Genomic DNA, 12,098 nt, shown 5'->3' with positions numbered 1-12,098 from the left:
GAAGGAAATGGCAAACCACTCCAGTACCTCTGCCAAGAAACCCCAAAGTGGGGTCACAAAGAGTCAGACATGACTGAAACAACCCAATAACAATACTTTAAATCTGCTTCCCTTCTAGGTTTTATTTTCCTCTAGTCACAGTCAGTGCTAGTATTCAAATAAGCAGAACAGAAGATTTGAATGGCCATTAGGATTTTAATATATTGTAAGCATACTGAGAGAACACTCAAAACAATACCATTTGTAAAACATAGCTGATTTAAAGGCAACTATAGTTGGCAGCCTAAAGAAAGGGGAAAGAGGGAGGGGGAGGGACAGCCTGGCTGATTTCTCTTTTGGCCAGCTCTCCATTAGGAAACAGCAAAGCAAAGAAGCAAACGGGGCAGACAAGAGGCAAGGCAGAGAACAGGGCTTAGCACAGTGCCTGGCACTTGATGTTTACTGATTGTTTCATTGGATCTCAACCAGGAAAGCCCAAGGCATCTCTCCAACAACTCCATTCCAGCCTCTCAGATGGCAGTTAGCAATCTCTGGAATGTCTGTCCCTACTCCCAGGGCCTCACTCTTGTTATCTGGGGAATGGTGAGCTGCTTGGCCCTCAGCTGAATCCGAATGGCAAATTTAAGACTCCAGCTATTCTGGCTCCAAACACCACTATACCCTCAGTCCAACAAGGTCAGATTCTCTTGCCCTCCCCTCTTCTATACAAAGATAATTTTTTTCTTTCTTTCCAAAAGTAGGGGTGAACTTGGAAGTCAAGGTTAGGGGAAAGGATTAGGTCAGAAATGGGGGTTAGAAACGAGTTTAGGGTTAGGGTTGGCCTTTAGGTCAGCTTCAAGATTAAGGAACTGGGAAAAATGCATTGAGCAGCCACCTTTGTCCATGTAATGCTTCCCCTCTGAGATTGTCTCCAATTTACCTTCTTGCTTGCACAGAGTTGTTTTAGACTCTGCGTTCCTGGGGGCATGGAATATGTCTTTGTTTGTCTGGTGGGTTTTTTGCCTTTCGTTGTGTCCCCAGAGTTTTTAGCATAGTGCCTGGCTGCCTGGTACACAAGAAATATGTGCTTAAAAATGCTTGTGGACTTGGTCTGCTCCTTGCCAAGCCTTTTAGCAGCTCCAAAAGGTGAGTTTATACATATAGGCATACATACATACACAGATGCATATACACACACATATCCAATACACACAGACATATATACATATACACATATGTATGTATGTACATGTGTAAAAGATATTGATCAGGGGTAAGGAGAATCTCATATTCTCTCCCCCCATATAGTATGGACATGCCTACTGGCACCCAAGCCTAGGCATGCATTCAGGCTGTACAAAGTATGCCCAGGCACACTCCAATGTCTCAGATTGGGGGGGGGTATTTTGTATCTCATTTTAAAAGTAATTGTTAATTTTTTTTAAAAAATTAAGTTGTTTTATTTTTTTTTAGCTTGATAAGAAATGTACTTTAGATCTAAGTATTCAATAAATGTTCACATTAAAAAATAAAACTTTCAGGGTGCATACCCTAATGAAACATGTTGTCCACACTTATAATTAGGCAGATAATTGGTAATTCCTGATTGGTTTGCAGTGACTTAGAGTCACAAGGTGATGATTACCTTCCTAAGACTCAGAAGGATGGTTTCTTGATATAGAAGCTATCACTGTATTTTAAAAGTGTATAGATAGCTCTTACCCCCCCCCCCCTTTTTTAACCTTTTTTCCCTGTGTAATGAATGCTTCCTCTGTAGGGGATAAGAATGGTTTGGATCTTCATAGATGTCCAAGATTTTTTGCTCATCTCCAAAGGTAAGAAAATATTACTTGTTTTGGGACCGGGGCAGGACTAAAAGGGGCACCCATGACAAAGAAGGGTAGAGAACATTTGGAGAAGAACAAAAGGGGTGATTCTTCCCCTTCCCCCAACACCCAGAAAGCAAGAGACCCTCTTCAAAATCACATCTCTGAGAAGATTGGAGAGGTGGAAGCAAACTAAAGAGTCAGGAAACAAGGTATAGACTAATGTCACTACCTCAGCTGGATCACTGAATGAAAAAAAAAAAAAGACGTGAAGTAACTGGTCATCCTTATCCCATTTCCTGGACCTCACTTCAGCTAGATGAGACTGACACCCATTTCTAAGCAAGTCCTTCCTGGGTCTTTTTATTCTATTAAAGACTGCATCTGGCTGATCGAATCTTACTTCTCATAAATACCTGTGGCTGACTACGTACTTTGCATTTCCTTGTGTCCCTTCATTCCTGGCACAAGGGCACGGGACAAGGCCGGTAGACACACTGAAAGAGTGATCCCAACTCCATCCCCCTTACCCTTGGCCCGTTGTAGAAGAATTTTCTCTAACAGGGGCATACATATGAACTATTCATGCATTTCATAGCTACACTTCCAAAGGCAGAATTACTACAAACTTGGACTGTTAGATCTGACTTAGACCAAGAGTAGCAACACTTAGTGTTGTTACACTTGTTTAAAAGTCAGACAGAACACAGCAGACAGGGCAAGGAAGCTTATGGCCTGGGAGTGGGGAGTTGCCTCTTTGTGGACCTCAAGGTGCAGTGTTCCCAAATTCAAAAATATGGAAACCTGTCATTTTAAAGATGGCAGATCAGTGAGGAAGGAGACCTATGATTTGGAGCAATGATCCTCTGCTGTTACAGTGAGGAATTCACACACTGCAGGCCCAGAGGGAAGAGGTACTGCTTGCCCAGTTTCAATGGGCCCAGGGCTTGACCTGTTTTCTCTGTTTCTTAGCTACAGTGAGTCCTTTGTGCATTTTCTGTCAGGTGAAATCAAAGCTGGGCCACATCCAGTTTGCACTTGAGGGCGTATACGGAGCAGGACTTGGTTATTACCCTCACACGGGGAAACCTATTTACGAGTTATACCTAATCAATATTTGGGAAGCTTCTGGGGATAATGACAATTAACATTAATATTGCAACTTAAGGTTTGCAAAGCACTCTGCACATGATCATATTTGATCCTCAGGGATATATTTGAAAAGATTCTCCACTTCATGCCTCACCCGCTTGCCAGCTGTGTAAGCCTGGGCAAGTCACTTAACCTCTCCGAGTCTCAGTTTCCTGGTCTATAAAATGAGGAGAATAGGAGGATGAAAGGCGACAATGGAGATAATCCATATGAAGGGCTTTGTGAACTTTTATGTTAATATTACTTAGGGTTTCATTTCAAGTTCTCTGTATTTGTTGAGTGTTAGAGGACTCAACAAGAGCGTGTGTTCATGCTTTCACTCAATCTTCCTGAACTTCTCTCTTTCCTATTCCCCCTCTTAATCCCTAAAGGAGGAAACACAAAAACCCTGGCTCCATTTCAAGCCTCAAGTCCGGGTCCTCTTCCCAACCGTGAGATTTTCCTCCCCACGCAGAGCAGGGGGTCACCAATTGTAATCCTTCTAGTGAGATGGAGGGCTATTGTGTCTTACTGTCCATCTTGCCACTATACCCTCTGGACCTCTGGGCACTGTCATCTGACCTGACACTGTTCCCAAAGACCCCTAGGCCTTGACATCCACACTGTGGCCAAGCCCACCCAAATGTAGTGTCTCCTCCAATTAGACTGAATCCCTTGAGAGCAAAGACTGTTTCTGCTTTCTGTTTGTGTCCTCAACACTTAACACAGTATATAGCACATAGTATGCACTCACTAAATGTCTTTTCATTAATTCATTTATTCTTTAGTTTATAAATATTATTAAATTCTAAGTTCTCTCACTTGGAGGAATGGTGGTGCCATTGAGAAATTATATGGTTGGGAAGGGGAATGGCAGTGACAGTGAGACTCTCCAATGGAAATGTTCAAGAAGCAATTAGAAACACAACTCAAGAGAGTTTTAGTTGTTGGAAATAGAGATTTGGGAGTCAACCACATAGAGGAATAATGGATAAGAACTTTGAGGATAACAGTGTAAAGGAAAATACAGGTTTGAAGAATAAATTTGGGGGAAGAATGTCCCTAGTTAGTCAATGGGAGGAGGAATAGAAATCATAAAGTCTAAATATATACATATATATGTATGTATGTATGTTCACTGGATGCTAGAAAGCTAAAACCAGAGGATATACCTTGAAGTTTAAAAGACAGATTTCTAGCAAAGTCATAGAACTCACTACCTTTAATAAGCTGATACCCTAAATAAACCACAGAGTACTGGGTTCAGTGTACTCTCAGTTTGACCACTATGGAATTTCTTATATTCTAAGTTATCTCATTTTATAGAGCCTGCATCAAGGTAATCCTTTTACTCTTCCCCAATTAATTCTTTTTTAAAAAATTAATTTATTTTTAGTTTTCAACATTCACTTTCATGGGCTTTTGAGTTTAAAATTTTCTCTGCCTCCCTCCCCTCCCCAAGATGGTGTACAATCTAAAACAGACTCTACATATACATTCTTATTAAACATATTTTCACATTAGTCATGTTGTAAAGAAGAATGAGAACAAATGGGAGGAACCACAAGAAAGAAAAAACAAAACAAAAGAGAGCAAATAGTATGCTTCCATCTACACTCAGACTCCATAGGTTTTTCTCTGAATGTGAATGGCATTTTCCATCATGAGTCTTTTGGAGATGTCTTAGATCCTTGCATTGCTTAGAAAAGTTAAGTCTATCGAAGTTAGTTGTCGCACAACGTGGCTATTACTATTGAGTGGAGTAAGTGAAAGCATTCTCATAAAATGGAAACTGCTGAGAACTAGAGCTGGGCTTCTGCTGCAAGCAGGCCTAACTTACCCCTCCCCTTTTATCACCCACTGCCAAATTAGGTATTAAATGCTTTCATCAGTTTTCATTGGTTGAAGATTGTTTCCTTCCTCTTTCTGTCTGGGTAGTTTCCCGACCTAGATTGTGAGGCCAAGCTCTCAACCAATGAGGGCAAGGTCAGTGGGAGGGGTTGTCTGCGTTAGGGTATATAACCACAGTTTGCTTTCTGTAACTTGCCTCCTTCCACTGGTTAGTCCTGGTGAAGGCCACGCCCTCTTCTTGCAAGAATTGATCAAATGCTTTCTGTTCCTACCTTGAGAAGCCTCTGAGTTTTTTATTAAATTTTTGGATAGGGGTTTTTCTCCCACACACTGTGTGCAATGTTCTCTCAGTCCTGTTTTTACTTCATTCAGCATCAGTTCATGTAAGTATTTCCAGGTTTTTCTGAAGTCTGCCTGTTCATCATTTTTTATAGCACATTAGTATTCTATTACATTCATATACCACAACTTGTTCAGCCACTCCCCAACTGATGGGCATCCCCTCAATTTCTAATTCTTTGCCACCACAAAAAGAGCTGCTATAAATATTTTTGTACATGTGGGTCCTTTTCCCATATATATAACCTCTTTGGGATACAGCCCCAGAAGTGGTATTGCTGGAGCAAAGGGTATGCACATTTTTATAGCCCTTTTGGCATAGTTCTAAATTGCTCTCCAGAATGGTTGGATCAGTTCACAACTCTAGCAACAATGCATTAGTGTTCCAATTTCCCCACATTTACAATATTTATCATTTTCCTGTTTTGTCATGTTAGCCAATCTGACAGGTGTGTTGTGGTACCTAAGAGTTGTTTTGATTTGCATTTCTCTCATCAATAGTGATTTAGAGAATTTTTTCATATGATTATAGATAGCTTTAATTTCTTTTTCTGAAAACTGCCTGTTCATATCCTTTGATCATTTATCAATTGGGGAATGACTTGTATTCTTATAAATTTGACTCAATTCTCTATAACACATAGGTGGGCACTTTAAAAATTGCCTGTGGACTGATTGATTGAGATAGACCTCAAAGTTTCCTTGCTTATCTTTCTCACTTTTCTTTCACATACTAATTTTTCATTAAGCAAAGAAATCTGCAAAGTATGTATTGAATTGAACACTTCTCTGAATGTGGCTGTGGCATCTACAAAGCAGTTTGAAATTCACAAATAGCAGGACTAAGGAAATATATTCTTATCATTCAGGAAGCCCAATCTAACTGTGAGCTCATCTCTGAAGATATCTAACCAGCCAGTTAGTGATAACCTTCATAGAATAAAGGAGAGACTGGTCTTATCCTCTTAAGCATCTCTGTATATCATCTCCCCTGTACTAACCACTCCCTCTTCTTTTCCCCATTCTGACCCCTTGGTGACCCACTTCTGCTTTACACTTATCATATTGCTGATCACTCCCATCCAAGATTCAGCCTTGGTTCACTCCAAGCACTTGCCATCTTCACTCTTACACACGTGCTGCTGAATGAGGAAGACAATGATACAACTGTCCTGACTGGGTTCACTATAGATTTGTTATACAACCTCAACCAGGCCCTTGCTGCTGCAAGGCAAGCCTGCTGTACCTCCCTTATCTCAACTCATTCACTATCCCATTCTCCATAGCAGCTCTTCTAAACCTTTTCATCCCTCCTCAAACCTTCCATGGCTCCCCATTCCCCTGACAAATCCTCTCACCTGAGAACCTTGCCTCATATTTTACAGAAAAAACAGTGAGCTCATTTACTGTGGGTATGCTCTTCTCTCCTCTTCCTCATCTCCTGTCACACAGGTGCCTTCTGCCACCCTCCCCTCCTTCACCCCTATCTCACATGATGAAGCGGCCTTACTCCTTACCAAGGTTAAGCCCTCTACTGGTTCAGGCGATCCCATTCCATCCTGTCTCCTCTGACAGACTGTCCTCTCCCCATTCTTTCATTTATTTTCGATCTCTCCCTTTCTACTGACTCATTCCCTACTACTTACAAACATGTCCATATCTCCCCCATATTGAAAGATCCATCAATGGATGCTTCCATCACTGCTATGCCCCGTATCTCTTTTGCCCTTTGTAGCTAAACTCCTCCAAAAGGCTGTCTCCAATAAGTGTCTCCATTCTCTCCTCCCACTCTCTTCTTTTCCCCTTACCGTCTGACTTCCAACATTAGTCACTTGGCCAAAACTGCTCTTTCCCAAGTTACCAATGATCTCTAATGGCTTTTTCTCAATTCCTGTTCTCCTTGACCTCTCCACTGTTGCTCACTCTCACCTTCTTGATACTTTCTTCTCTAGACTTTTGAGACATCTCTCTCTCCTGGTTCTCAAGATCAATCCTCTGTCTTCTTTGCTGGATCTCTAACTGTAGGGGTCCCTCAGGGCTCTGTCCTGGGACCTCTCCTCTTCTTGCTCTATACTACTTCATCTGTTGATCTCATCATCTCCCATAGATTTAGTCACTATCTCTGTATTGATAATTCTCAGATCTACCTTTCCTGTCCCAACCTCTCTGCTGACCTCCAGTGTCACATCTCCAACTCCCTTTCAGATATCTTGAACTGGATGTTCAATATACATCTTAAACACACTACATCCAAAGCACAATTCATTATCTTTCCCCCTAAACTCTACCCCACCATCTTCCCTATTACTATAGAGGACAACACCATCCTCCCTCAGGTTTGTACCCTAAGAGTCATCCTGGATGCATCACTATATCTCAGCTCCCGTATCCAGTCTGATGCCAAGGCCTGCCAGTTTCATCTTTGCAACTCCGTTCTGACACTGCCACCACTCTGCTTCAGGCCCTCAGCACCTCATGCCTGGACTGTTGTAATGGTTGCTGGGGGGGGGGGGTAGGAGGGCTGCCTGCCTCAAGTCTCTCCCCACTCCAAGCCGTCCTTTGTCAGCCCCCTACTCAATAAACTCCAGGGGCTCCCTATTGTCTCCAGCAGCAAATACAAAATGCTCTGTTTGGCATTCAAAACCCCTCCTAACCCAGCCCCATCCTCCCTTTTCAGTCTTTTTACACCTTACTCCCTGATAAATACCCTTTGATCCAGTGACACTGGGTTCCAAGCTGGTCTATAAACAGGACATTCTTTCTCTCAGCTCTTGGCATTCTCTCTAGTTGTCTTCCAGGCCTGAAATTCTCTAATTTACTCTGCCTACTGACTTCCCTGGCTTCCTTTAAGTCACAACAAAAATCCTATCTTTTACTGGAAATCTTCCCCAACCCCTTTAAATTCTAGCACCTTCTCTCTGTTAATTATTTCCTATTTCTCCTGTATGTAGCTTGCTTTATATATATTTGTTTGTATGTTGTTTCTCCCATTAGATTGTAAGCTCCGTGAGGGTGGGGGCTGTCTTTTGCCTCTTTTTGTAGTCCCAATGCTTAGCATAGTGCCTAGCACACAGTAGGCATTTTATAAATGTTGACTGATTGATTGATTGATCTCTCTCCCATGGTCAGGATTTATCTCTGTCTTTAACCCCCTTTCTGAGTAGAATCAACACCTACAGCCTAAGACTGTCCATAGGCAGCAAGCAAAAGTAAGATGATGAGAACCAATCTTTATCCTAAGGTAACAGTCCTCCCCTCCCCATGGGTGTCATTCTGGCTGACTTTCTAGTCTGAGGGACTCTGAAGTAAGTACATGGCTGCTGCTTTCCTTGGCTTGCCTCCCTATTCAACTATGGGCTTTTCATTAGCAAAGGCACTATGATAGGGTTATAAATCTGAGGCATAACTAGGATTTCTTGTTTGGAATTTCAATAAAAACCTTATTGAACATCTTAAAGCAAAACCTGAATAAGCATTTACCAAAAATCTTGTAGAGAGGATTGAAATCTCAGAAGTCCCTTCTACCTTTGAAATTCTGTGATTATGTAAATTTTAAGAGCTGTGGTGCACCTCCCACTGTCCCTTCTCATCCTAGCCTGTGCTATCTGCTAGACATCTCCTTAGCTGAAACCTTTCCTGCTGCTGTCCATTGCCTTTGTGTGACACCTGACTTCTTGACGCATCCATGAAAAAGTGCAGCGTACAAATGGAAACCAAGCAGTATCCCACTGTACATACTTAGGTGCTGAGAATTCTTTAAAGAAAGATTTTTTTTGGAGAGCAAGGCAATTCTGCAAGAATCATTCCACAAGTGCCTGACATTCTGGTTTGCAGCCAATGGGTTTTATTCCCATACTGCCTGTTAGATGAGTGGGACTGTGGGACTGTGTAGATGAAAAGGCAAATAAGATGCAATCTTGAAAGCTGAAGATTAAATAGGAAGCAAGCTTCTTACCTCCCTTCTTTGAACCTGGATACTCTTGAGGATTCGCTCTAACTGGCTAACTTGCTGGGTAAGCCGATGGTTGTTTTCCTGCAGTAGCGTGTTTTCTTCACCCAGGAAAAGCACTCTATGGGTGGCATAAACCAGAGGTAAAACTATACATTTTTGTCTGAATCCTGTATAATTCCAAGAATTCCCATTTTTCCAGTGCTCTAGACTCTTGCCCAGATTTTGGGAACCATAATATGACAGGACAACTCTACAGTACCTCCATCAGATTCACTAAATAAAAATAAATGTCAATTGCCTGGAAATTTAATAAACACATAGTTCTTAAGAACTTCTTAAAGTATAACCAAGAAATGTGGAAGAAATAGAAAAGTCATAGGAGATCATCGCTGGAAAAACCTCAGAAATCATTCAGTCTAACTCAAACCTGAATGTAAATATTCTCTATGGTATTTTTCACATGTAGCCTCTGTGAGTGTATCTATCTTCCCACACCCCCTCTAACATTAACTATTGCCATTTTCGTAATTTTTGCCAATTTTTAGGGTGTGAAGTGAAATGCACATTTTTTTTTTTATTATTAGTGACCAGGAGCATTTTCTCATGTGGTTGTGAATACTTTGGCATTCTTCTATTTAGAACTGTTTGTTCCTAGACTTTGATCTTTTCTCTATTGAGGAATTACTATTCAGGTTTCATATATATATATATATACACTTACATGTAATATAATATATAATTATATATTTAATTGTTGCTATATTTTGAATAACAAACCCTTATCAGAGAAATCTGATAAAAATATTTTTTCCTATTACACTATTTCTCTTCTTATCCTATGAGCATTAATTTTATCTATTTAGAAGTCTTTCAGTTTCAAGTAACCAAAGTTATCTATTTTATCTTTTATAATTGCCTCTATCTCTTGTTTGGTTAAGAATACATCTTCTACGGGCGGGCGGCTAGGTGGTGCAGTGAATAGAATGCCAGCCCTGGAGTCAGGAGGACCTGAGTTCAAATCCAGCCTCAGACATTTAACACACAGACAAAAAAAAAACCTACCATGTGACCTTGGGCAAGTCACTTATGCCCAATTGCCTTACCTTCCCCCCTCCAAAAAAAAGCAAAAAAAAAGACTACATCTTCTACCCATAATTATGAGAGGTATATAATTTGTTTCTCTTGTCATTTTAATAGTATGATCTTTAATATTAAGGTCATGAACCCATTTAGAATGCATTTTGGAGTGTGGTGTAAAATGTTGGTCTAAGACTAATTTCTGCCATCAGCACCCCTTCTAATATTGTCATTGTACCATTATGTCACTGGGACAAACCAAGGGAAATTAAATGTTATGACTACTATTTATAATTGTAACTTTAGATTACTTTGGATATATGCCCAAACCATCTCTTTTGGTTCACATGCAGAAAATATGCAGAATGGAAGTGTACTTCTTTTTTTCTTAAAGTATTCCTGAGGGGACCAATTTCCTCCCATTTTTAAGCAGCTACCATAATTCTTTATCATTTTTTCCCATCCCTTCCTTCACTAGGTTTATCCTAGTACTAGATAATCAGTAATTTCTGGAATGTTGCTATTTTCCCCAATAAGTAGGGTGGGGAAGGATCAGAAAAATCAATCTTCCCATCTTCCCTTAAGCTCCCAGGTATATTATCAGATATAGGCATGTTATTTAAGGAATTCTGAAAGAATAATTCCAGGAGTGCCTGCCAACTTTGATGCCAATAGGCTCTTTTCCCACTGTTCACCATGATATCTGTCTACTGGCACTTGTCCTGTAGCATCACTCAATGAGGTGATTGGGCTTCAATAAGGTGGCTGGAATAGAGAGATCTCTGAGATGCCAATTCTAACAAATTATAAATTATGAATATCTTACCCCAGCCTTCAATCCAGTTTAACTCCCTGGACATTTTAATAACAACAGGTCATTGAATATACTTAACTACCAATCCATGACAACAGTTATTCAGCAGTCATTAATGTTACTATTCCTAAAGACAATTCATTCACTTCCCAAAGAGTGGTTTGGGAATTAGTACATGGTCACTACTTACAGCCACAATGTGAGCCAGTGGGTTTTAGCAGACACCATGACGGATCTGAAGTCAGGGTACTTAAGTTTGGATTCCAATTCTGCTCCTTACTAATTGTGTCAACTTTGACAAATCACTTAACCTCTCTGAGCTTCCTTGTCTATAAAATGGAGGGTTAGACTAACATGTCCACTAAGTTCTCTTTTTTAGTTCTAAATCTATGATCCTAAAAGACTGTCAAGGATAGCAGATTGTGAAATATTTCAAAGAATTGAAAAAGTGTCTCAGTTTTCTTTTTGTTTAATTAGTAACATCATTTTTGTGGAGACATTTTGACAGAAAAAAAAGCCATATTTTGGGGGAATAAATCCTCACCTATACTGGACTGAAGAGATCATATGTATGTTGCTTTGTATAGTTTCATCTTGTTCTGTTAGTTTCTCTAAAAGTTGCTTCTTGTCAAGGAGCAGATTGTCCCTCTGCATGTTTACTTGGTCCTGCAACTCCTTCTCCTAGGGAAAAAGAAGCTTCTTGATAGCAAACATGTCATTGTCAAAAATTACTATCATGGAATGAATTGCGGGGCTTACAGCAGGATATAAACTCCGTGAAGTCAGTGGTTGTTTTTCATCATTTTCTCTTTGTATCCCCTGCAAAGTGCTTTACACATAGCAGGCAATTAATACATCTTTATTCAATCGGATTGGTCTTTTCCTAGAAAGTGAAAGTGATTTTGAGTTTTATACATTTTTCCAGAGTTACTTTCTGTTTTTATTCAGAAAAGAAGATTTAAGTTGATTTTGGTATTCTCTCTCACTAATTTTCTTATTTTATGCACTTTCTGGCTTTTGGATCTTTCTCTCTCATTTGTACTTATGTTCCAAGGATCCACGATGTCATCCACTTGCATATTTCTACCAGTGCAGGACAATAGACATTTATTAAATGCCAGGTCCTCTG

General features: G+C 40.3%; 1 protein-coding gene across 1 annotated transcript in view; it reads right to left on the bottom strand.

Moving 5' to 3' along the window:
• LOC138146343 (phosphopantothenate--cysteine ligase-like) overlaps window positions 1-12,098 on the bottom strand; it is a 208,870-nt gene that overhangs the window by 13,078 nt on the left and 183,694 nt on the right. The window contains exons 23-24 of the mRNA XM_069068159.1: window positions 11,514-11,650; window positions 9,082-9,196 (exon numbers count right to left, since the gene is read on the bottom strand). Coding sequence (XP_068924260.1) covers window positions 9,082-9,196; window positions 11,514-11,650 — 252 coding nt within the window. The remainder of the gene's footprint in view (window positions 1-9,081; window positions 9,197-11,513; window positions 11,651-12,098) is intronic.

The sequence above is a fragment of the Petaurus breviceps genome, unplaced genomic scaffold (assembly GCF_028583685.1).
Source record: "Petaurus breviceps papuanus isolate PSGF00001 unplaced genomic scaffold, PetGlider_PUasm1.0 90760, whole genome shotgun sequence".
NCBI lineage: Eukaryota > Metazoa > Chordata > Mammalia > Diprotodontia > Petauridae > Petaurus > Petaurus breviceps.
The sequence above is the reverse complement of the archived record's forward strand: the minus strand, read 5'-3'. Positions and strand labels throughout refer to the sequence as shown.